Raw genomic sequence first — 27974 nt, 5'->3', positions numbered from 1 at the left:
TTTTTTTTTCTTTAAAATCAAGATACATTTTATTTCTTTTCTTAAAAAACAAACATTACAAAAAAAAAATCTGAATAGAGAATTAAAACAATGAACCAACAGGAGAAAAAACAACATTCATTTTTTTTTTTAACTCTCAAAAAAAAAAGGAAAAAAAAAAGAAAAGGAACATCTCTTCTTGCATTTCATAAAAATAAAAATAACAAAAAAAAAAGATTTTTTTAGGGGTGCCTGGCACAAGGGGTTGAATGTTGAGAAGATGCTGCAGCCATGCAGGGAGGTGGGGAAGAGGGGGCGCTTCACGTAGCATGGTGCATCGTCAGAAAGCCCAACATAAAACCGTTTTTAACATAGGCAGCAGATGAAACAAGCCAGACCCTCTTACAGGAAGTCCCCCCCCCCTCGCAAGCACACAAATTTTAAACAAGTACATAAAAACACACACATGCTGGCTTGAAACGTGTGATGGTGGCAGTCCGGCGTCTCTCCGCCGGTCGACACGGCACACCTTCCAACAGATCTACGAAGCAGCAGCAGCCACACGACAAGAGTTCAGCACCGATACAGTCTGAAACAAGCAGGGTGGATCTTTAAAAGAATAATACAATTAAAAGAAGCTTTAGGCTGAAAAGAAGTTTTTTTTTTTTTTAAACAACGACCTAACTAAACGCTGCCCTGTTAAAAAAACATGCTCCTGGTTTTAAAAAGCACAAAGTACCAAAGAGAGGGGGGTGACGGCTTCGTTCAGCCCGGCGCGTGTTGACTTAGCGTCGCTTTGTAAATACAGCGCTTTAGTGACGGTTACTGAGAAGCTCTCTGAACAATACTCCCAGTAATCGCAGATATCAGTAAAGTAAACTGCGTGTGGCTGATAATCACTGGTAATCCCGGAGGGGGAGGAGAAAGAAAAACGGTGAATGTGATGACACTCAGGACGGACGCTCACCAGCACGGAGCTCTGGGAAAGGCAGAAACTGTGGATTTTCACACTAAAATGCTGAGTTTCATGATAAAGACAGGAGGGTGGGTAAGGCTGAATGTTGTGACTCCTTACATGATGATCACATGAGCACAATGTCTTGGTTGGAGAAGGGTGGAGGGGGGGGAGAGAGAAGCAAAACAAGACAAAGCACACCAAGTCCAAACCATTGAGCCAGGCCACCAGGAGAAGAAAAAACAAAAAAACCTCTAAAGGCAGAGCAACAAAAGAAGAAAACAAAAACTTTGAGAAGAGACAGAGATAGAGACGTGGAGGATGGGCTTCAGCTGGGTACCATCTTCTAGTCTTCTCCAGAGGGCGCCTCCTCTTCTGAGCCATCCTCCTCCTCCTCGTCTTCCTCCTCCTCCTCGCCTCCCGCGGCCTCCTTCGTCGTCTTGGGGGCGGGGGAGGTCTCTTTCTTCTCTGCCTCCTCCTCTTCCTCCTCCAGGGGACTCTCGGGGTCCTCCTCTTCTTCCTCTTTGGGTGAGCTCTTCTCCACGGCCTTGGCGCTAGGGCGCCCCTTCCCCTTTCCTTTCATCGGGCTGGGGGTCACTGAGGGGGGAGACAAATCCGTTAGTGATCATCAGATTATGGCTACTTAAAGGGAGAGTTCAGGTGTTTTGCAGTGGGGTTGTATGAGGTATTATCCATAGTCAGTTTATTACCTACAGTAGATGACCCCTCCAGTTTGGAGTAACAGACAGGAGTTACCGCACTGAAGCAAAGCAACGTACTGCTGTGGACGGCTCCAGCAGCAAAACAGATTTTAGTCACCTAAAAAAATATCAGTTTAAGTGTACGCTATATTTAGAATATTTTCGCCGGTTTACGTTGCTGTGAGACCGCTATAAAGTCAATGTTTCCGACAGGGAACTGAAGCCGTTGTGTCCATCTATGCTCTCGTCAAACCCTTTCTTTCTACATAGAGTCTGCCCTTCATAATGGCCATTTCATTTCATCAAAAATATAATTTATATTTATTTTAGACAGAGATAGGTTAAGAAACGTGTGGTAATTTGTAAATAATAGTAATAATCCACAATTAAAACCCCGTACTATATTAATTTCTTGGAGCTCTCCCAGTCACTGCATGTTCTACAACACTGTCCGACACATATTTCAGAATAAAAGCCTTGTGTTATTCATGTGACTTTTAGCTTTCAACATTTACTATTTAATCATTTATCAACATTTCATTGAGATCAGAAAGTGCTCAGAGTGGCAGCATATATATTGTTCACAGCCCAGAGATAAAACGATGAGCTGCAGAAGTGTTGATTGAATATGAATCTGACACTTTCAGAGCAACAGCTGAAGCCTGCTCACCTTGTACTACTTATTTCTGCTGGAGGTCATGATTCAGAGCGACTAAGCTAATAGACTTAAATATTGACATAATATGAATAAATAATTCTGACAGAATCAAAGTGGTCAACAGCAGATGACCGGGGTTCCTCTCACCTGTGGCCTTTAGTCGGGGCTTGGGGCTCTTCTTCTCCTTCTTGTCCGGCCGTCCCCGTCGGATCACCTTCTTGCCTCTCTTCTTGGAGCGACCGTAGTCACTGTCATCATCATCCTCCACCATGAAGTCCTCGTCGCTGCCGGACTCGTCGGCTGCACACGAAACACAGAACGCATGAGGATCTTTTCACAATCATATGCTCGACACCTTTACAATGTATATACTGTATATGGAGCCTGGAAGCTTCCACTAGTTATAGCACCAAGTCAGTTTGTTTAGTGTCTTGCTCTATTTCCAGTTGAGTGTAAATAGTGTCGTCATGGAGCGGTGGCTTTAGGAGTTTTCTCACACCTTTGTCAGCTTGTAACTGCTCACCCAACATTTTTATCAAGACCTGAGGTGATGTAATTATTGCTCTAAAGCATTGGTTCCAAACCCATTTGGCCTGTGGGCCTTTAAAATTAAGTAGCCTGGAGGATATTTGTCTTCAGCTCACCAAACACAGGAAACAACAGCATAGAAAGCAGACGAGCAGTCAGTCAAAACAGACAGGTCATATTACACATTAAAACAGTTCATGACTGTGTCTGTGGTTTAGATCTACAGCGCCTCCCGGAGCTCAAGAGCTCAAACTGGCTGCAGAGAGGATGGCAACTATCTGCCAAGATATACTCCTCGCTTTCTTCCTCGTCCTTTCTGTACAAAGTTGAGTTAAGGGCTTTTGGTGTTTGTCAACTATTTTGCTCGCCATTGACACAATCCTAGAGGGTTTATAGTGGTGAGCGGGAGTGATTTGTTTCATTTGATGGATTTTTAGAGCTGTAAAGAGGTCAAGTATGCTGTCTTTTACAAGAAAAATGAAATAAATAAATAAATAAATAATGATAAAATTGACAGAATATTGTGTGACAAACATAATTTGCCTCTCTATCTCTTCAATCATCTGGGACCCTTCAGATTTTTTTCATGTTGGGAACCACTGCTCTAAAGCATCTTTTATTGTGACCGGCATTTCAAACCTTCAATGAATCTTCTTTAGGAATCTGCAAAAGTTATCTACTCACAGTGTTGATCTGGTTCATACAGGAACGTCACATTTAGGGGTGTCAACACAAACAATTAATCGGTTAACCATCGGGAATATTTTTGACCGGTTACATATGTCGGTCTGTAGGTTAATTTACAGTCTATAGGTTCATTTACAGTCTATAGGTTAATTTACAGTCTATAGGTTCATTTACAGTCTATAGGTTCATTTACAGTCTATAGGTTCATTTACAGTCTATAGGTTCATTTACAGTCTAGAGGTTAATTTACAGTCTAGAGGTTAATTTACAGTCTATAGGTTCATTTACAGTCTAGAGGTTAATTTACAGTCTATAGGTTCATTTACAGTCTATAGGTTAATTTACAGTCTATAGGTTAATTTACAGTCTAGAGGTTAATTTACAGTCTATAGGTTCATTTACAGTCTATAGGTTCATTTACAGTCTATAGGTTAATTTACAGTCTAGAGGTTAATTTACAGTCTATAGGTTCATTTACAGTCTATAGGTTAATTTACAGTCTATAGGTTAATTTACAGTCTATAGGTTAATTTACAGTCTATAGGTTCATTTACAGTCTATAGGTTCATTTACAGTCTATAGGTTAATTTGCGGACTATAGGTTCATTTCAGGGATGAGTCACGAAATTATAAAAAAATCAAATAGTTTATGCGACTATTGTCTTGTCTTAATTAAATATATTTTCCCTTGTTTTTACCATCACAGGGCTGCACCTGTAAAACGTGTGTGGCACTTTCAGTCCGGCTCTTTTGTGTGCGGCAGAGCAGACGAGAAAGCAGGCAAATGAGTATTGAAAACATTTTCAATTCAGAATCTATACATCATCTGATCAGCAAAATGCAATAAACAGACAATAAAATTAAAGACAAGACATTTGCAACAAAAAACATAAAAATTTCAGCACCTCTAAATGGATAACGCTTCGAAATGTGGCGACATACCTCACTGAGTCAATGCAGCGTCGGACTAAACGGAAAGCGCCTCTTGTATTTGTATTTTGTGTCATTTTGCGTTTTTTGGTCCTTAAAAACTAACCAGTTGGTTACCGGTTAACGGGTGCCGGGCTATCAAAAGTAAAATGGATCCCTTAAACACATTAGACATTTACTACTGGTCTGGATGTGTGACATCTTGTGGTTTCTATGTTCCATTTAGGGCAGACTGTGTGTTGCTGTGTCCGTGTAGAGTACAGTTGTACATACGGTCATTGTAGGGTTCCTCTTGGTCTTCTCGCTCCTCATCCTCGCTGCCGGCGTCGCCCAGCAGGATCTCCCTCTGTTTGGACACAGCCTTGGAGGCCGCCTGGCGCACGGTACGCTTTCGACTCACTTCCTTCTCATCGTCACTGTCATCTACGCAAAGAACACACACAGAGTAACACGATAATTCACACATTAACAGAACAAGACAAGAGTAAACGGAGAGGATGACTTCCCTGAGTATTCATATTGTTAACGGCTTCCTGCAGCTGGTTTTAGCAGAGCCAACTCCACCGATTCACTGACGGCCTCCACTAATGTCACAACACATTAACCCACTTTCATTAAAGCTATGTTGTGTTATGATTGTTTTACCCTTTACCCTCGTCTATGGCCTGACCATTTTACCAAACACTTTACCCACATTTGATGGGTGGAGCGTGCCATTTTCAGACCCCGCCCAAACTACACGTCTGAAGAAGCCGGTGATCAGACTATCAAAGAAACACCCCGACCATCCTGCTCACCGAGAAATAAACTGTACACACACTGCTACAGCTACGTTTACAGATATAACGCCACCGACACCTCACAGTCTCAACACTCGCTAACGTCACGCTGGGCAGACACACAGCTGGCAACCTCGCAGCTAAGCTAAATGGTGTTGTGGAGAATTTTACTGGGGAGGTGGCTGCATGTGTTTAATGAAACTACACGCAGCACCGTGGCTGCTACAGTAACGCTGCCGGTCGGGTGAACTGCGGACTCGAGTTGTCCGTTTTGCTCACACACTGCAGCTTGTGCACCGCCGCATGCCATGCACTAATCTTGTCGGTTAATAATCAGTTAGCGAGGCTCGATTATCGGAGAAACGCCGTTCTAAATCATATTTCTTACATCTCTCAGGGTTGGAAAGGGGCAAAACAATAGATGTATCACATCTAAGTGGAATCATGAGGAGCCCCCTAATATTACTGTGGATTAATGAGGTAAAGTCATGTGCTCCTTTGGAAAAAATAGCCTATGCTATAAGAGGTAGCCCACAGTTTTTCTATATGCTATGGGATCCATTGATTACTAACATAGAATCTACTTAACCTAACCTTTCTATGGTATTTATTTAATTACCAATTATTATTTTCTATGTGCTATTTTTTTTACATTTAATTAATTAATTAATTTTTAAGGTTTCTATCTTACTACCATAAATTGTATTATTGTAGTACTTATTACCTTTAATTTTAACTAATTAATGAAATTATTTTTATTATCATTAATTTCTCTTTTTTCTGTAACTTCTGTAAAAAAAAGGAATGAAAGAAAAAAGGAAAAGGGCAAAACAAATGTTCCTGTTGGGAGCAGCAGTCATCCGGTTAACCAGGAGGTGCATTCTGGGTCACAAAGCAAAGCAGTAATGGATTGCGATGCCTTTAAAAAGGAACATATACCTCCATGAGGTGTAATAAAAAGCCAGACTGAAGCACAGCAGGTGAGTTGTTTTTGCTGTGAAGGACATTTGAAGCCCCATACTGCCGTGCCCTTTGCAATTACTGAAAGCACATACATACAGTACATACTTTGTGCCTGTAGAGGTTAATTACTCATTTGAACGCTGATGAGGCAGAAGGATAAAGGCAGTTATTTTGGTGATTTAAATCGGCCACAATGAAACGACTCTGCCCATCATCACCCGACAGCTTTAAATTAAAAGCTGACAGGGAAAAAGGGCACAGACGTATACCTAATGAGGAGATTGTTGAGACCATCACCTCGTCACTCGATTGATCACAAAAGATGAGATGCCGTCAACATCCATCAGACTCGGCTCAGCAGATGACCGATTGATCGATCATACCTTCGACTCGCAGTAATAAATCAAACAGAACGTCGGCGTTGAGGAACGCTGGAGGCAGACGACTCAGTCAGTCTCAGTCAGACGGGGATGTGGGAGGAATACACTCTGAGAGCACGTCTGGGAGAGCACACGCAGCGCTGCCCGTCAACCACCGAGCGCAAGCTATTTTAGATCTTCACAAGTCAGAAAAGATCAATATCGATGCCACCAATTCCACAACTGCCTCGCTGTCTGACCTCCCAAAACATCCTGGATCGGAGGAATTCACAGCTAGAACAGAACATCTGGCTGCACACAAATCCAAACTACTTTTATTAGATCCAGTCATATTTCATTTATTCAACAGTACGTCGAAACCCTTCATAGATTCCCGTAATGATTAGCACAGACATAGCACAGCTTTTTGTATTCTTTAACATGTAAATCTTAAGTTGTAATGGGGTTTTTTTTCTCAAGAAAAAACAATAAAGCTTTTAAAGCGATTAATCGGTTAGTTGTCAACTATTATAACGCTTTTATTAGAAATCATCTTGAACACATTACCACTCCCATATGTAAATATAGATGTTACATCTAAATAGAAAACAATAGAACACTACCTATTTACCTCATAAATATATAATTACAAATAACATCAAGGAGTTTCTATTTAAGACTGTACACAGGTAACACAGGTACGACCCTGTTAAAGAGAAGATTTGCAAATACTTCGTAACTGTTAACACTTTTTGCAGTTGTGAGTTTATTGAACATGTGTTTTGTAGATTGTTTTCATGCTACTTCTTTTTGGTTTCATTTGCAGAAGAATCTCTCAAAACATTTCGAAAATGATATCATACTAACAAAGATTGAAATATTACTCACTGTCAGCAATCAGTTTTTCAGCGGATGAGATTTACATAATTCATTTGATTATTATCCTAGCAAAATATTGTATACATAAAAAGATATGGTTTAAAAGAATACCCTCCTTTTTATTTTTAAAGATGCTGATTTTAAAACTTATTTGACTATGATTGAAAACTTAAAACTCAAAAATTCTAAATTGACTAAAACTATTAAATTGTTTAGACATTTCAAATTTATTCAAATTGTTTAGCAGACCCCAAATGTTTTTTTTGTTTGTTTGTTTTTTATTTATTTTCTATTCATCTTTTCTTACAGTTTATTTGTTGTATAATTTATTTTTATATTAATTTGATACTGTACGGCAGGGGTGCACACACTTTTTCAGCATGCGAGCTACTTATAAAATGACCAAGTCAAAATGATCTACCTACTATAAAAATGCAAAACATATATTTATTTATAAATATATTGAGTATTCTTTATATGTACAATATATGTTGGTGTACCTTGCATAACTGCATGAACCCATATTGTACAATATAACTCTGTACATTTTTTGTCATTACCTTACTCTGATGACTTGCACTGAATGGAATCAGCCAGGGATGCATAGTCCGGACAGTAGCTGCTGATAGCCAGCCTCAAGCACACTTCCAAATGATCATCAGTCAAGGTGGAATGGTATTTGGACTTAATAATCTTCATGTGGGAAAAGGCTGACTCGCATAAATAAGTGGAGCCGAATAATGCAGTCAAGGAGGTAGCACATTTCCTCATGTTGAGGTACTTTTCCTCTGTGAGTAAGTTCCAGAACTGTCCATGAGCCCTGGACTTAAGCTGAATGTCAGCTTGTAGTGTCAAAATCTCATCCTCCACTCCAGATGAGTTCAGGTGAAACAGTGTTGCAATTTGTTGGCTGACGTCTATTTAAAAAAAAAAAAGTGTTTTTTTTTTTTTTTTTAAATGCCATGCGATCTACCCACACTACCTTCGCGATCGACCGGTAGATCGCGATCGACGTATTGGGCACCCCTGCTGTACGGTATTTTTGCAGAACTGTAATGAAGCATCTGAACATGTGATTATATTGTATTGAACTTTTGAAATAAAATATTAAAACAAATGTTTTCAAAAATGTTTTCAACTATTAAATTAATCGGCAACTATTTTATTACATTTGATAATCGATTTATCAGTTTGAGTAATATTTGTAAGGAATTCTGATTCTTAAATGTGAGTATTTTCAGGATTCTTTACTCCTCTATGACAGTAAAGTGAATATCAGGGGAGACCTGTAGATTTGATCCACAGTTTAAGATTGATCAGGTGAATATGTGTAGACACTGGATGTTTTACCTGCAGGCCGTTTTCTCTTCGGCCCTCTCTTGGCGGGCTTCTCCACCTTGGCTTTCTTTCCCTTTTTGCCTTTTTTTTCTTCGTAGTCGCTTCCTCCATCTTCTTCCTCCTCTCCAAAGTCATTGTCTTCCTCATCACTGCCAAAGTCATCTGCTTCAGTGATACAGAGGGAAGGCAAGTGTTCAGTTCTCCACTGATCAAATCAAACCAGGTGTTTTCACTAAAGTAAACCTTTATCATCGGAAAATCAGACGACAGACGGACTTACCTGCTGAATCGTTTTTGGGTTTAGAGACCTTCTCTTCAGAGTCCTCACTGGAACAAAGATGCACAGATTTTAATTTCATAAGTCAAATACATACTTAACAAATAAGCATTAGGAGGAGGACGGGTACCGGCCAGAGCTTTGCTCCTCAGCAAAAATCTAAAAGCAACACTTTTAAAATGAAACAATCACAGTTTATATCTATGCACTTTACAAGGTTGATTCTCTCACATTTAGAGTACACATTTGTTTACAATACTGTGTGATTATCACACAGGTGCTTGTTATTATGGGGAGGATAAGTTCCTCGTAACACTACGACACAGACGCCATCAATTATTGAGATATTGTGCAATAGGCATGCTAACGGCAGGAATGTCCATTAGAGCTGCTGAATGTCCTTTCTGCCACCATAAGTTGTTTCACAGGTCTCATTCACCTTTGTCATTTCAAGTGTCTCAATCCAGATGTAAGACTTTCATTTACACCGAGTCACATAAATGTGTCTCCGTTGGCAACGTCACTAATCGGATTGGGATTTGTCAAAGTTTCCCTTTAAAACTGATCCGCTGACCAAATAGTGCAGAATAAAATGTCCACATCTGGCTGGTTAGACCTGTTTTCACTGAAGAATAGAACCGCTAATGAAGCTCCACTAACTCGGTGGCAAACACATAGCATTTACCTATAACCTCTTCACAATAAAAGCATCCTGTTGGTTCGCCAGTGGAAAGTCAATAATATCCATTATTACAGCCACATACAGTACATCTAGCAGGAAGCTGGCAGAACCCGATATGTCATATGAGCGTGCCGGGCGGCGCGGTCTCGTGGGTCTGATGACCGTTCAGGAAAATAACTGGATTCAGCTGTTTTATTTTACAACTTTTCGGACATAACGATTTAAATGAGGGTTATTTTAAGTGTTCCTACTGGGAAACTGGGAAGTTGATATTAAAAATGATCCTCTGATTTACAGACGTCTCTTTATAAATCCATGGCGATGGATTCATTGGCGTTTTCAGTACAAAATGGCGACAGCGCTACAGCAGCGCCGTCTAGCGGCTGTTGTCTTTGATGGCCGGCTCTGCTACCGTGCCGGATTCATCCCCGACTGTGAGGCTGTGGTGGAAACGCATGTCATCACAGCTTGGCTTAGCGAGACTACAGAGGACCGACCCCGGCCCAGGGAGAAGAACCCTGTCAGATTTTAGAGAGGTCGTACATTACAAGTTGCATCCAGGATGAATCCAATGCAGCTCTCCTCCCTCCCTCCCCCACAGTCTCCTCCAGCTCTCTCTACACTCTTCCAGCTCACCCACCAGTGCCTGAAACACTGCTATATCACACCTGGCTGTCTCCCGTCCTCAACATGTATTTCCTCTTCTCTCTATCCCACTATGGCGTCCTTCTACCCGGTCCTAACCCCCCCTCAGCATCGGTGCACCTGCCCTACTACAGGATATCCTGGTGTCTTAGCGCCGACTGGCGGCTTGTATCCACCCTGCTCATACAAAAGCTGCCGTGTTCCTCAAGGCCAAATGTGTTGAAGTGGTTAAACCGTACATGGCACAAGATTAATATCATTGAAACATGTGTATAGTAGGGATGGAAAAAAAATTATTGATTCTCCTATGATTTTTTACGATTTTTAAATTGATTTTTAACGCCAGAATCGATATATTTGATTCATTTGAGTCTATGCGGAGGTAGAAGGACGTTTTGGACAGGAAACTATCGTATTGTGGTAACATGCGGTCAAGCCGGCCGTCGCTCTCGTCTCCGTGGTCAAATGGGCCGACGCTACGACTGTAGAGCACCCAGATACTGACATTTGTGTTCTCTGCATTGAAACGGCCCCGATGGAGCTGACCATGGATGGATGAAGAGAACGGAGCTGACGGGAGAGCTAGAGACCACCTTGGAGAAGTTAGAGGAAGTAGACACGTGGGTCTACGTCTGGTTTTCAAAATAAGGTGTTAACAAAGGCAACTGTATATACTAAATACATCTATAGAAATAAGATTGATTGGATTATATTCACCACAAGTATAAAACATTACATGTGCCTTATAAATTAAATAGAAAATACCACTAATCTGAGAGGGAAATGTCTTTATTCTTTGATTTTTGGGTTGCTGGAAAAGATTTAATAAATAATTCCTGACAATGATCCTGATATATTTGACTTCAGGACATCTGTGACTACATACATGCTGAAAATCAAACATTTTTATTGGATTCATTTAGAGATTTTCCCAAGTCCTTAGTAGTGTATGATTCAACTGTTTCCCCATGGTCTAGTGTTAAATCGCAATATCAAATCGCAATACTTAAAAATCACAAAACATATAGAATCGGCACCCAAGTATCGTGATGGTATCGAATCGGGAGATAGGTGTGTCCTCCCAGCCCTAATGTACAGGTGTCACACCTTCAAGAAGAAACCATAAAATTAACAAATGTATCACTAATGTCACATCACTAAACACGCTGTAGACGGCTGTCAGGCACCGCCAGTTCTACCAACCTACACCGAGGGCTCACCTGTCTTCCTGTGAGTTCTTTGTGCGCTTGTGCTTGGGCTCACGAGGGGGTGCGCGCACCTTCTTAGCCTTATTCTCACCATACTCCTCATCTACAGAGAAAGGACAAGGATTTAGTATTTCACTCGCATGCATCCACATGATCTGGTTTCCTGTTGGTCACACAGACTGAGACTGTTTTTGGTCAAAGTCACACTCTCTTGGTATTTCTTTATCTGATGCTCAATAGAGATATTTGGAAGTCCTCAAAGAGACCGTAACATTGGATCTGCTTCATTATGAAGTCTTGATCCATTACTTGTACTCATAAGTATGTAGAGACTAAAAGGCCTCGCTGGGGGCCTCCAGATGCCATGGCACAACCAGTGTCATGTGATCAGACTGACCAGCTGTCAGATACTGCCATCCCTATTGCCAAATTCACACTAGGCAGCGGTGAAGTGTGGCTCGCCACAATAAAACAATTGTTCTGTGTGTTCATGTATTTCAGGCGGGAAGAAATTCTTTGTAACGTAGGTCAACATGTCACATGATCGCTTTACTGATTGGTTGTTGGTCTGGCCGCACTTAGCCGTAGACTCTAACGTCCGCAGCACGTTGAGCGGCCACCACAGCTTTCCATAGGCATTGCATGGCAGCTCGCGGGTGGCCGCACTTAGCCGCTGCTCCGGTGTGAATTCGGCCGCAGAGCGGTCATAAATTAGCACAAAATTCTTTAATATTAAAATAAATAATGAGGTTAATTCTACATGTTGTTCAGGTTTTAGTAGCAGAACCATCTGGTATAATTTAGCAGTTCCAGTATTAATATATTAATATGGCTGACACCTGTATGAGTGTTTTCTATCACAGGGTTGGCCAATATGACGGCATATTATAGATGACAATTAGAAGTATAATAGATAATAAAGATATAAATTAGTCTTTCGTCAGTCATTTAGACTTAATTCCTTAAATATCATAACATTGTGCTGCAAATCAATAAGCAGGACTTTATGGTAATATTGGATTATTTGCATCGATGGAATAAGGTACCTTGATCTGCCAGGTATCTGCAGACATTACCTTCTGTTTATTTTATCCATTATCATTTGATTTTCTAGTAAATGTATTGTATGACAATATACACAGCATAAAATATCATTCAAAGTATGGATTGTATCCATATTGCCCCCCCTTACTACCACGTATACTGAAAACACATCAAGCATCTCTTACCTGCATCATCAGACTCGTTGAATTGTGAGTAGTTCACCACTTTCCTGTTCCTGTGAAGTAAAGGAAACACACGGTATCACATTACATTCACGCGGGACAAAGTATCTTCACTGCCAACGTTTCATATTAGATATGTCAAAGGGTGCTGGAGGAGGTAAGGCCGTTACACACCGGGGGGGCGTGACGAATGAACGACACCAAAATGAATCTGCGAATATGATATATCTAGGGCTTTTATTGTGAAAGGTAAGTGGTCTGCGCTACCTTTGTCAAGGTTGAAAGGAGTTATAAAGTTTGCCGTCCTGGTTCAGACTACGGAGCCTCCGTGTTGTTGTTTCATAAATAAAAGGCACAACTTCACCGTTTCAATGTGATTAGTTGATGCTTTTATTCGCGGTGCAAAAGCTCAGAAAAATCAATCTCATTTCGGGAAAAAAAGAGCATTGCTTTTTCGCCGCGTAATATTCAGTGTGAAAGCATTTATGACAAAAACAACAGTTTGAAAAAAATATATTGACGTGCAAATTAATCATACCGGGGCTGCAAATAACGATTATTTTCATTGTTGATTAATCTGTCAATTATTTGTTTGATCTATAAACATTTCAGAAAATGGTGAAAAATGCCGATCAGTGTTTCCCAAAGCCCAAGATGATGTCCTCAAATGTCTTGTTATGACCACAACTCAAAGTTTACTGTCATAGAGGAGTAAAGAAACCAGAAAATATTCACATTTAAGAAGCTGGAATCAGAATTTAAGACTTTTTTCTTAAAAAACAAAAATGACTCAAACCGATTATCAAAATTGTTGGCAATTAATTTAATAGTTGACAACTAATAGATTGATCGTTGCAGCTCTAAATCACACCATAAAAACACTGCTGGTGTGTAAAGGCCTCTATGCAGGTAACAAAGATATAATCATAAGTCATGTTCAACAGCAACACGTTAGCTGTGTATGAATGTCTGGATTGTATTATTTAGTTGGAGAAGCCACAAAGCAGCCTCCAGCCCGGGGCACTGAACTGGACACTGGTCTACCTTCTACAGTTTCCAAGGCTAATTTGGCAAAGTGTATGAGGGAAGCCTCAGGTGACAGCAGCCAACTGTAGTTCAGGTAACACACACCTCGAGAGGCTGCGTTGGTGCCGGTTAAAACCACGGAGAAATCAGCCCTCATTTATGTGAATACCGTTCAAACACAATTCGTAAAGAGCGTTACATACAGAAACAAAAACATTTTAAAGAAATCAGAGGGTCAAATTAAATAATCTGTGGATCTAAACCACTTTAAAATACCAAGCTGGAGCAACGTGTGTGCGTTATGGAAAGGAAGGGAGATGGGTAACAGTGCCAGAAACTTTTACAGGTCCTTAGATTACAACAACAGACACACACACACACACACACACACACACACACACACACCAACACTCACCACAGACATGTGTAACAGCCGTCAGTGACCTGCCCACCAAGCTGTCCACACATTATCATTCACATCTCACAGGGAGATCACAGAGAGCTGCAGACTATTTCATCCAACCAGCTCCGTTATAGTGAGCCAACCGTGATACTGGGGGGGGGGGGGGGGGGGGGGGGGGGGGGATATCAATATATAACCGAGATAGTCTTAGTAATAAACTGCAGGGTAAAGCGGGTTATCACAACGTTCTTGGAAGTCTACGATCCTTTTGTGGTTTCTCTGTTTACGATTATGATTCGTTCTCACTTCAGAATGTGCACTGACCCGTTACCAACCACTGCTTCCTTATGTGTTCATAAGGTTGTGTTAAAGTCGCCATCGCAACTCATTAAAGGCAGCGAACAGTCGATTAATCGATAGACAACTGTTTTGTTAATAATTGTTTTAGAGCTGCAACGATTAATTGCTTGGTTGTCAACTATTAAATTAATTGCCATCTATTTTGATAATCCTATAATCGGGGTGAGTAACTTTTTTTTAAGATGAAAAAAAAGTGTAAATTCTGATTGCAGCTTTTTATTTTCTGCAGGTTTCAACAAGTCAAATTAAAACTTTGAATGCAATTTAAGGCCTACTTCACATCCATACAGGCAAGAAAGCACTAACGATATGAAAGAACATTTGAACCCCGGAATTAGTTGCAAAGTAGAAAGAAAATGTTGTACATTTTAAAGTTAAACGCATTAATCTGGTGCACCGTGAAGGCAACATCAAGAGGATAGATCTTGTGCTCTTGTAAACATTTTGATGCTCTCGCAGTGATGGACTGTTAAGTACTGTACTTAAGTACAATTTTGAGGTAATTTACTTGAGTATTTCTATTTTACGTAACTTTATAGTCCACGTCTACTCCACTACATCTCAGAGGGAAATGTTGTACTTTTTTTACTTCCAATTATTTATTTATTTGACAATATTAGGCACTAGCTGTGTGCAGATTCAGAACTTAATACTAAATAAAAAACAACTAATGAAAATGGTGGTGTATTATTAAGTAGTGTATCATTATTACGCATATAAAATAGTTAAAATGAGCACCTTTACCAGCCGCAACATTGAAGTGATGAACACATTAATGCATCAATAATTATATTACCATGATATACCACAAGATGTATTATTGTGAAATGGGCCACTCTGCATACCGAGTAGGCTACTTTTACTTTTGGTACTTTTTAATTGAATCTGGGTTCTTTCCTCCTCGATGACGGTAAACTGAATATCTTTGAGACATTTTCTGACATTTTCCAGACCAAACAACTAATCGATTAATCGACAATAAAAATTCTCATTAGTTGCAGCCCTAATGTTCCATCTGCATCTTTCTCATTTGAAAAAATGCTTCCCCAACATGAAAAGCCACCGAGGACAAAGACGTCCACTGTGGTAACTTTCATTAAAGCAGAACAAATCTCTCTGAAGCTGCAGAATAAAGACACAACTTGTGTCTTATGTTTACTTTCATTGTGTACATTTTATTTGACTACAGATTGAGTTCGTTTTGAGCGAATCAACGCAGTGCACAAAGAAAACGGGATGAGTGGACTGATCATCTCCACAAACACAAAGTAAACTTAAAGATGCATCATCTGCAGGATAAAAGGCCTGATTGTTCACACGTCCGCCACAACATCTTAGCTTTAGGCCAGTTCAGACAGACAACAGCGTGACCTGGTCATTCATCTCAATTAGATCCCATGCTACGCCGATGCAGAAAGAGGAAGTTCTCTGAATCTGCTCTTTTGAGGAAAACATAAGAATTAAATGTTGAGACGAAGGCTGTGAGAAGTGTAAATAATAAATTAAGTGAGCATGGCTCACTGCTTGACCCCTACTGAAGTAGGGCCAAAGGTTTTGCCCTTTTGAAACTAATAGAATTAATCTATTGAGCACAATCTAGCTTGTTATTATCAAACATTTACAACTACATCACACCGTCAGCCATCGTACCTAATGTGAAGTTCCTAAGTTAAATTGTTTCCGAGTTCTGCTCCGGAAACGAGGACGGACACGCGGAGCGCTATATATACCCACGACTATGTTGTCGCAGGGGTATAATTATTTAACTATAGCAAGTTTTGTCTATAATAGTAATAATGATCTTGAGGGAGGATCTCCAAGTTACCCTCCACAAACCTGAAACACGTTAAAGAGAAAGTCCACCACCTTTTGATGTGGATGTGGATCAGTATTGATGGTAAATGTAGTCAAATGAAGCAAAATACCAAAATATTTGGTGATTAATTAAATACTTGAAAACTAATCGATTAATCGTTGCAGCTCTGTGCAACATGTATCCATGAAAATGGCATTAAAATAATAATAATAAAATATATATATATATATATATCAGATGGGTGGGTCCACTAGGGGCTGGGTGATCTGCTATCACGATATCGGTAATTTCATATCTTGATAATGATATACCACAATATAGCATGTTTTCTGGTAATTCAATAAATAAACACGGGAAAGCCTATTTTGTACTGAATTAAATACTTGACAAATGAAAGAGTATTTTTGCATTTTAAGAACTTGAGTGCCACTTTAAGTGAAATTATAGAGAAAATGAATAAATAAATACAGGCTTATTCTATATCACGATAGAAAAATATACATTATAGACATTTTTATATAATTATTACGATATATATCATCATATTGCCCTTTTTGTTTTTTAAAGGAATGTATTAACCGCACCTCATTCCACACTTCCCCCTAATCCCATACAACCCCTAAAGGTTTGTCTAATTCCAGATAACTCGTTTTTTCACTTAAAAACAAGGAACAAACAGCTCTGAGTAATAAATTCCTTTTAAATGCCAAAAATGAGTCATTCAGATGCCGAGAAACCACAAGACGCTCGAGGAGCATGAACTCTACCACAAAAGTTATTTTTGGTAAATAAGGTAAAAGAAGTTTAATTTAAAGTAATGAAACTATTGTCCATCTGTTGTTGGAAATGTACACATACCCGTAAACTGTGGCAAAATATTTGTGGTTTTATCTTAGAAAATATTATCTGTGATTTTTTTTTTTTTACCAATTTGTGCCACAACTGAAATTTTTAATTTAAATGTTTTTCCCCCTATTTTTAAAAAAAATCCTGAATTTGACTATTAATAAAAGTGTGATTTTTTTAACAGTTTTACTGTTAGATACTCGCCCAAAGTATATCCGTACCACATTTCAAGACTTTTGACCAATCAGAACAAATGATATGTCATTTTTCCTCATCATACTAAATATTTTCCAATCAATCTCATTATCATTGTTGAATTGTTTTACATTCATAAATGTAAATTTGCTGAAGTAAAACCCCACTTTAATGTTTTCAAGAAAGAAATGGAACCATATATTAAAATGATAACTTCAGCAAAAACAAAAAGGCTAGTAAAACAGTGAAACTGTGCTCCCAATTTAATGTTTTTATTTAATTATTATTAATTTATATTGACCCTTGGCATGTTGTATGTTACTATTTTATTTTATTTTTGCTTGTTTTTATTCCTTAAGTTCATTTTCATGTATTTACCTGTGTATCGGTTTAATTGTTAGTTGTATTGTTAACAGATTTAAAATAAAGTTGTTGTTTTTTTAAATCGAGGATAATCTTTAAATAAGATTTTATAGCATAAAAATGGCTTCTAAATCAACTTAAAGGGTGTTTTAATTTGTGCTAAAAAGGCCTGTAGATACATAATTGATATTGACCACTGGAATGTTTTATGTTGCTATTTTATTTCATTTTATGTTTGCTTGTTTTTATTTATTTTATTCCTTCATGTCCTTTATATGTATTCACCTATGTATCAGTTTAATGTATTGTTAAGATTTTAAATCAAGTTTTAAAAAAATAATCGAGGAATCGACTTTAAATTAGATTTTCTAGAATAAAATTGACTTCTAATCAAGTTAAAGGAGGTTTTAATCCGTGTTAAAATAGTGTGTGGATATCTCATTCATATTGACCCCTGACATATTTACCTATCCATTAATTTCCTTTATATGTGTTTACCTATATATTGGTTGAATTGTTTATTGTACTGTTATCAGAATTAAAACAAAGTTTTTAAAAGTAGAATCAACTTTAAATTTGATTTTATACCATAAAATGACTTCTAATCAAGTTAAAGGAGGTTTTAATTTGTGTTAAAATAGCCTGTGGATACCTCATTTATATTGACCACTGGCATGTTACACTATTTCATTTTTATATCCGATTGTTTTATTTTATTTATTTGAATCCCTTCATTTGCATTTACCTATGCATCAGTTAGTTTATTGTATTAAAAAAATTGAAATAAAAGTTTAAAACTTTTAATTAGATTTTATAGCATCAAAAAGACTTCTAACCCAGTTTAAGGTGAAAGGAGGTCTTAATCAGTGTTAAAATGGTGTGTGGACAGTGTGGATAGCTCCTGTGTTGTAATCCCGGTGGGGATCTTGCTTTGGGGGGGTGTGGTGACTTTCTGTAGTTCTCCCTTCCTCTGACATCAGCCAGCAGCGTTCATTTACTACCAGCAGCACTGAAGATCTACATCTGCTCCCCAAAACAACACACAGTCCAGACCATGTTATATTGTTTATATTGTTCTGAACCGACATGAATGCAATAAAAGAGACGTTTAACGTGACTACAGCTTCAACATGGCTATTCTGCGCGGCAACAAGATCAAATCCTGAGGCCAAACACCAAACACCTCCTCCACCTCCTCTTCCTCCTGGTGGTGGTGGGGGTAGTGATGGGAATTCCAAATCTTTTTAGTGATCCAGATCATTTGGCTCAGCTCACCAAGAGGAGCCGGCTGCCAAACGGCTCTTCGTTTTACAACTTCTGCCTTTTTATAATTCAGCCAAATTTAGCGCCGTTTTAAACCCATGATTAGTATGTGTGCACATATATCACTTAAATTATTCAATATAATTATACTAAACCTTATAATTTCCAGAATACCGTAATTTTACATGCTGCTTCGTTTACGACTGTCACTCATCTTGTCTGCTATTCTCTTTCTCCCCTCCTGCTCTGTACCTGTAGACCGTCAGCGTGCCGTGCACCCCCGCCCCTCCCTGCTTGATGGTATGATCCTTGTCCGTCATCACCCGATTGGTCACACGGACGTCATTAACCCGTGACGATCGTTCTATCATTCTACCGCTAGAAATACAACTGATTGTTTCAACGTCTCTGGCTGTTTACCCAACCCCAGACTCAAATTCTCAGATTCAACACTGAGGACATGCCCCCCAGATTCTCACTGTCTTTTATTACCGAACTCCAAGCTGAATTATCTGACACTTTTATTTGTTTTTATTTAGATAAATCACGTACATTTTGATGATATTTTTTCCAGACAGCTGACGGGCCGACGCTGTAGTTCATTACGATGATAGAAGACAAAAAAAAGAACGACTCTCGGACAGGAGCCGGCTCTTTATTTCATTTTATGCTTGTTTGTTTTTATTTATTTGTATCCCTTAATTTCCTTTATATCTATTTACCCATGCATCGGTTTAATTGTTTATTGTTAACATAAAGTTAATTTAAAAAATAAAAAAATCAAGGATCAACTTTAAATTAGATTTTATAGCATAAAAATGACTTCTAATCAAGTTAAAGGAGGTTTTAATTTGTGTTAAAATGGCCTGTAGATACCTCATTTATATTGACCACTGGAATATTTAATGTTACACTATTTAATTTCTGAGTTCTTTTAAATCAAAGCTTCAAACTTTCCTGTTTGCTGCTGCCTTTTATTAAACCAGATAATGATCTTATATACTGCACTAGAGCTTTTACTCTTGTGTGTTATATTCTATTTTAGCTTCTATCCTAGCTTTTATTTTGAGTTTGTTTTTATTTTCTAATCTTTAATGTTTTTATAACCGTTTTAATTATGTCTTAATGTTCTTTTGCACTTTGTCACAATGTTCTTGAATGTTTATTTAAGCACTTTGAATTGCCCTGTTGCTGAAATGTGCTAAACAAATAAAGCTGCCTTGCAGTGGCGGCCGGTCAATAGAGGGCGCCGCCCCCCCTGAGCCAGACATACACAAAAAAACATTACTACTACTAATAAATTATACAAATTGTAAATATTTGTGTTTAAAATATGGAATGCACCCAGTAATATGTGTAAATTATGATAGAAAATCATCTGTGCAAAATATATAATTTTCCTGCACGTCCCCTGACTCCCCCTCAGAACATGGAAATACTCAAGTAATGTACAAGTACCTCAAAATTGTACTTAAGTACAGTACTTGAGTAAATGTACTTAGTTACTTTCCACCACTGAGGACATGTTATACTGTTGTGTTTTTCTAAGCATTCTTTACTGCTCCTGTTGGAATAAAATAACTGTTTATTATTTTAATAATTAATAACTATAATAATTATTTAACTGAAAAGTAGTAATGTGTTTTTGATACCTTCACTTTTTTTTTTTACATTAAATCATACCGGGATGTTTGCTGAAATTGATTGGATGTGGCCAATGGCCTGTGAATACCTCATTTATATTGACCACTGGCATGTTTTATGTTACACTATTTAATTTTTATATTTGCTTGTTTTATTTTATTTATTTTCATCCCTTCATTTACATTTGCCTATATATTAGATAGTTTATTGTATTAACAAATTTAAAATTAAAGTTTAGAACTTTAAATTAGATTTTATAGCATAGAAATTACTTTTAAATCAGGTTTTAAGCTGTTTTAAAATGGCCTGTGGATACCTCATTTATATTGACCACTGGCATGTTTTATGTTACACTTTTTAATTTAATATCTTGTTTGATTTTATTCATTTTCATTCCTACATTTCATTTATTTGCATTTACCGATGCATCAGTTAGTTTATTGTATTAACAAATTTAAAATAAAAGTTTAGAACTTTAAATTAGATTTGATAGCATAAAAATGACTTCTAATCAAGTTAAAGTAGGTTTTAATTCGTGTTAAAATGGCCTGTGGATACGGGAGCCGGCTCCCATCGTTCATTTAAAAGAGCCGGTTCTTAGAGTCGCACTGCACTGTATATTACAATACATTATTAAACATTTCCACCAGTCGCCACTGCTGCCTTGCTTTGCCTTGAATTAATAAAAAAAAAATAAAAAAAAAGAGAGCCGGCTCTTATCGTTCGCTTAAAAGAGTCAGCTCAATGAACCAGCTCGTTTTCAACCTCCACATCACTATGTGGTGGTGGTGGTGGGAGGGTGTTGGGGGTGTTAGCGTCTTTCAGAGAGCCTCCCCTGGATGAATGGGGTCGCCATATTCTCATTCTCAGCAGCCCAGAGAAGGGAGAATATAATCAGGCACATCTGGCACAACATGAAGCAGTTAAACTGCAGCTTGGTTAAATATCACACCTCCTAATGTTCCTCATGCATGCATGCATGGCCTCCACATATATATCATCCAACATCATCAGCTCCATCATGGATCCAGTTAAAACAAGACACGAACAGCAGACACAGACATGGCGAACCGTGCACACACACACACACACACACACACACACAGGATCCATGTTGGGAGAAGAGGAAGGAAGCACACACACGCACATTCCCATTATTATTGCATGAAATAAACAGATGAAAAGCAGCGTGGTCGAGGAGGTTGCATGTTCTATGTGTGCTGCAGAAGCCTCGGCCTAGTCTAGTCGTTATAAACGTTAAAGTAGAGAGCAGCAGAGCAAGAAGAGGACGCATTTAGATTTAGAGCACCTACCTCACTGGTCTGGACATTTTGCAGGAATACTGTAGAAGGTTAAAGGATGTGAGAGAGGAAGAGGAGGAGGAGGGGAAGAGGGAGAGAAGAGCTCAGGAGGGAGGAGGACAAAAAGAAAAGAAATATATGTAGATAGAGAGATATATTCCCGCTCTGCTGGACACGTTGGGAGCGACGGGTTAGTGCGCACAACTCGCACCGTCCGAGCGTCAAAATGAAAACAACGAAGCAGCGACTTTGTCCTCCAGAAAAAAACCTCCAAAAATATTCTTAATTTTTTTCTTTTCCTTCAGCTACTCAAAATGGTGAATAAAACAAACTGAAACTGCAGCCTGTGTGTGCAACCAAACCCCAAGGCCTTCAGGGGTGGGTCCTCCAAGAAGCAGGACTAAGACCCGCCTATAGGAGGCTGCTGAGAGGCTGTGAGAGGCTGCTGGGAGGCAATCCTCTGCTCTCATTGTCTGGTTTGAACCACCACTCTGCTTTGCTATTTGCTGCTGGAGCTGCACGTTAGAGGCGCTGTTTTTGCATAAAGTAACTCCTCCTCCCTTAAAGCAGGCTCGGTTGGAGTCGCACTGTTAAAGAAAACAAAAAGAGGCCCTCAGGCTGCATGCAAACATTGAATTCAGTGGCTTCCCAAAAGACCATAAAGCAACATTTGCAATTATAGGTTCGTGCACAAACATCATGTGTGTATAATAATCGAGTAAAGCATGTTTCAGGAGTTAGATTGATTGTGGTATTTGCTCATAGTGAGACCAAACCTTCTCCTGCCCACCTGGCAGACTGCTGCAGCATGCAGGTAGAGAACAGTTGCATCTGTAGCATTACAGCTGGAAAGCCAACAAATTACAGGTTGTTTCAGTGATAGATTTCACACAATTAGGCCTATTTTTTAATAATCTATCATTTAAATAATAATTTAATTAATCTTCTTATAGAAAAAATCTTATATATTCTTAAAACTAAATTTCATAATGTCAAATTGCCTCAAATCATGACACAAAATGCCTAAATTGCTTATACCGTTATAGCAGGCTCGGTTGAAGTCGCACTGTTAAAGAAAACAAAAAGAGGCCCTCAGGTTGCATGCAAACATTGAATTCAGTGGCTTCCCAAAAGACCATAAAGCAACATTTGCAATTATAGGTTCGTGCACAAACATCATGTGTGTATAATAATCGAATATAACATGTTTCAGGAGTCAGATTGATTGTGGTATTTGCTCATAGTGAGACCAAACCTTCTTCTGCCCACCTGGCAGACTGCTGCAGCATGCAGGTAGAGAGCAGTTGCATCTGTAGCATTACAGCTGGAAAGTCAGCAAATTACAGGTTGTTTCAGTGATAGATTTCACACAATTAGGCTTATTTTTTTTAATCTTCTTATAGAAAAAATCTTATATAAGATAAGATAAGATAAGATGAACCTTTATTAATCCCTGGAGGGAAATTCTGGTGTCAAAGCAGGAACATCAGCAAACAGAGTGAAACACAGGAGAGGTAGAGGTATACAAAAATTATAAAAAACAATAATAAAGATATAAAAGATACAGAGAGATATATTCTTATAACTAAATTTCACAATGTCAAATTGCCTCAAATCATTACACAAAATGCCTAAATTGCTTATACCCTTATACAACTTTCAGACCTCACAATAATCCAGACAAACTGGTGTTTTCGAGTGTCAACATGTATTCAGGCTTCATGACGCCTGTTCCTCACCTGGTGGTTTAACGCTGGAAAGGGAGAACTAACAGGATGATTTGTATAATAACTTTAGAATTAATATATACGGTACTGTACAGTACACTGATTCTTAAAATGGATTTGCTGTGACAGCGTTACAGGGCGTGTTCGTTGTGTGGAAGTATTCATAGCCTCCAGGACCAAATGTACAAACGTGATCTTGCGAATAACACATTCTTTATTCACAATTTACAACTTCCAGAACACTTCACATGTATATACATTTTTTATTTTGTTATTTTATTATTATTTTATTCTTGGTCTTTGGTGCTTTTTTACATATATTTACATATAAACGTATTTTTTCCACTACTTGTGTTAAAGTCTTTGTATGTATGTACAGTATGTACTTGGCAAATAAACCTGATTCTGATTCTGATAAACCTGAATCTAATCTATTCCCTTTGTGGCAGCTGTCCCTTAAAATCATATATCTGAACAAAGAAACATACGGTGCGTTCAATACAGATGGATCTCATAATGCATAAATGACCTTACACTTGTGGATTTGTTTACATTTGTGTGTGGAGTTTTGACACTTTTCTAATATTCTTCACAAATGCATAATATGTTATTAAGCTGCTGGTGGAAAACTACAGCTATATTAAGCACATACAGACAGGAGTAAATCACACAGTTCTCCATGGGCATATGATGATTTATCACGTAGCATGAACACAATTAGAAGAAAGTTACTTTCTAGATTTGAAGAAAAACGGTTGAAATATATATTGTCAAAACCAAAATTACAAATATCTTTTCAAATCAAGCACAATTATGGCACTGAATCAATTTATCAAGAGGTCAAAGGTCTTTAGTTGTACAATGGAGAACAGGAATCCTTCCTTTCGCACCTTGAAGTTGGCAGATTTAAAAACCAGGAGGGCAACAGGTTGTGTGAATTATGCAAATTAGGAGAAGTTGAAAATGAATCATATTTTCTTTTGTGTTGTCCACATTATGATGAGTTAAAGCTAAAGTAGGCGAGACTGGAGCAAATATGATTAAATAAAGTTATTTTTATAAAACGGTCGTTATATCCTGACAGTAGTACATGAAACAGGTAACCTGAAAAAAATCATCTTCCTCTGTGTCCTCCGGTGCTCCTAACGGCATCTGCAAGATTTCACAGACCGGAGGAAAACAAGCAGTCAGAGCTGATCTGAGGTCTGCTGTCCAGCTGCCATCTATGAGAGCCGGCTGCCAATTACTCTGAACTCCGACCAAACGGTCAAACTAGGCAGCGCTGATCAAATATGAATCAATATTCTGTTACGTTAATGCCTATTTCTCTCCTCAGATGTTCTCAGAATCATCTTGTAGTGCACGGTTTAGCTGGAAAATGAGAAAGTTTGTGACGCCGCTGCCATTGTGAAATCTGGTGAAGGAACGGCAAGTTTTGGTCACATGACCGGAGCACAGCCAATAGGAACGCTCTCTCTCTGAAATGACCTGTGATTGGTCAAAGTCTCCCGTCACGGGCTAGATGTTCTAAAGCCTGAAAACAGAGCCATGAGGAGGAGCAGAAGTCTAGTTGTCTCTCAGAACACTTGAATTACAATATGCTGAAAGGTTATTATGGGATTGTTGCCCAATGATGCCAAAAATATATACTGACTACTGGAGCTTTAAGAATATCCTCTTTAAATTAAATGTCTGTTTAAAATCCAGAAATGTTTTGGTGCACTGACAGAATGGAATGGCTATTTAATTTGAATGCTGATAAGTTGGCTACTTTTGTTTCTCAAGCTTGGAAACAACATCAGGATGGTATATTGTTTAGTATTATTTGTAATTTATGTTGCTACTCTGGTTTCTGTCTTTTTTATTTTCTAAATAATGGTGTCTTGTAAGCCTATTTAGGCTGGGCATGTATTTATGCATGAAAAATGAAAATGAAATCTAGTGCATCAAAGTTTTCTTTTGCTGATACACGGAGTTGTCATGATGCTGCACAAGCTAGTACAGGGGTCTCCAACAAGTAGCTCGCTACCTTCATCTGAGTGTCTCACTAAAGGTTACAAGAATATGAACATAAATTTGATAATACAAAGTCTCATTGTAAACAAGTTTAAATGTCTATCCAATCAAATTCACAGACATCGTGCCCCCTTATGACACAAAATGATTATTTGCCAATCAGCCGACAGTTAAACAAGTTGTGCATGCTTTCAAATTTCATGCCATCAGGCGATGTTAGCAGACCAGCAAGCGTACACCAGATTCGACAATGAGCGCAGAAAATAGCCAGGTCAAAAAAAAGCAACAAATATACTATTTTAATGAGGAATGACAAATGCGTGTCTCATTTGCGGCGCGAGCGTGTCAGTCGGTAAAAGATGAAACGTCGAGCGCCACTTCACCACGGCAACTTTTCACGGGACTTTCCGTCTGGTAGCAGTTTACGAACGGAGAAGGTAAAGGAGCTGAAAACAACGCTTAAAAGACGTCTGTTTACCAAACTGAAGAAGAAGAAGGCCAACGCTGCAGCAGAGGCTTCGTATAGTGGAGCACATCCTAACGAAGCACAAAGTTAAGTCAAGTCAAGTCAATTTTATATGCATAGCCCAAAATCACAAATCACAAATTTGCCTCGGGGGGCTTTACAATCTGTACAGGATACGACACCCTCTGTTCTCTACAGTGCGACCCTCTCATCGGATAAGGACAAACTTTACCAAAAAAAAAATCTTTTAACAGGGAAACATTTTTTAGAAACCTCAGGAAGAGCAACAGAGGAGGGATCCTCCTTCCAGGACGGACAGACGTGCAATAGATGTCGTGTGTACAGAGTAACAACATAATGAAAATACAACATAGACAATCCATATGACAAAAACTAATACATATAATGTGAATATAAGTGACAAGGTAGATCCAGGAGGATGTCAAGCAGCCTCCCGGCATCGCCAAACAGATAGAGCCAGAGCAACACGACCTCTTCTCGACGCCATACCGGTAGAGCAGAGGTCGATCTTTATGTAATAATACGTTTTATACACTTTATATATACAGTTTATGGATCATACTAGCCACAATGCAACATTGGGCCAAGGGCGTAAAGAGGGGAGGTGAAATGGTCCCTTCCCCAATTCCTACCTCCCTACTTCCGGCGCCCTTGCTTGGACCACACCCATCTCTGGACTCCCACCTTTGCTTTGATCTCAACTAAGTTTTGTGGCTACATCTCACCCGCTTGTGACGCGATCACGGTGACTAAATCTGTCCACAGACTGCCAGGTGTTTATACAGTATGTCTGTCTAAGTACTCCAAACCTCCTCTGTGGTGGTTCCTGCTACAGGACCACATGTTGCCATGATGACTCACACACAGACTCACAGGGTGAAAACAATACCAGCCACACGCTGTCATGGCTGGTAAAGAAGTGGTACCATGGATTACACATTGATTCCTCATATCTCATAAGTCATTTTTTACAAGTCATGTCTCAAGTCTCTTCTGGTTGTAATGAGCGTTCTGCTGCATGACATCCGGTCTGCTTAGAACACAACATAGCTGCTGTATATCTAAGGAATTCAAAGCACCTGTCAGAGACCCAGTGTAATTATACAATACGGTTGAACTCTGTTATTGAAAAATAGATTACGGTTATTATTGCACGCCTCTTAGTGTTAGCAATATTTTCCTGTTACCCAGAGTAATGATTTCTATATCCATTTTCAGGGGCAAAATGCAGTTATTTGTGTATTTTTTTTTCATATTGTATGACAATAGTCGATTTAAAGTGATCACATAGCGTCTCAAACCCAGCGGTGCTCACAAGTCATTTTTGGCATGTCCAAGTCAAGTCTCAAGTCACCGTGTGTGCGACTTGAGTCTCCATCTCTGCTCTGCTGCTCATTCCTTTGTAATGTATCTCGTATTTATTCCGTGCTATAAGCCTTGAAAGGTCCAAACAAATGAAATTGAATTTTAAAGGTCCTATTGATAACATTGATAACATTCAGCCACCAGTCGCATTCTCCCTCCCCCGTTCCATTTACTTCACAACAAGTCGTTGCCAGACACTTACCGTCAGTCTTAGCCATTTAACTGACGACCCAGTGATACCAACATTGTTATACTATTTGCTCACAAGCCTTAATAGAAGTGGGAACCAAACGTCAGATATCTTCCAGAGAGAGAAATAAAACATTCATTTTGGGCCCGGCAAAATTTTAAAATGATTAGTGCAAGGG

The 27974-nt window shown here is 38.8% G+C and overlaps 1 protein-coding gene across 2 annotated transcripts; it reads right to left on the bottom strand.

Moving 5' to 3' along the window:
• nucks1a (nuclear casein kinase and cyclin-dependent kinase substrate 1a) lies at window positions 1-22419 on the bottom strand. 2 transcript variants are annotated; one of them, XM_074635994.1, is made up of 8 exons: window positions 22024-22419; window positions 12798-12847; window positions 11581-11671; window positions 9037-9083; window positions 8769-8921; window positions 4712-4861; window positions 2441-2593; window positions 1-1531 (listed from the first exon to the last, which is right to left on the bottom strand). In XM_074635994.1, the coding sequence occupies exons 1-8, from the start codon at window positions 22038-22040 to the stop codon at window positions 1281-1283; spliced, it is 912 nt and encodes a 303-aa protein (XP_074492095.1). In that variant the 5' UTR covers window positions 22041-22419; the 3' UTR covers window positions 1-1280. The 2 variants fall into 2 exon arrangements, with proteins under 2 accessions (XP_074492095.1, XP_074492184.1); XM_074636083.1 differs by having other exon boundaries at window positions 8769-8918; window positions 22024-22397.
• Between the last annotated feature and the right edge of the window lie 5555 nt (window positions 22420-27974).

Source organism: Sebastes fasciatus, chromosome 1 (genome assembly GCF_043250625.1).
Source record: "Sebastes fasciatus isolate fSebFas1 chromosome 1, fSebFas1.pri, whole genome shotgun sequence".
NCBI classification, from domain to species: Eukaryota; Metazoa; Chordata; class Actinopteri; order Perciformes; family Sebastidae; genus Sebastes; species Sebastes fasciatus.
This window is presented reverse-complemented; position numbering and strand designations above follow the sequence as displayed.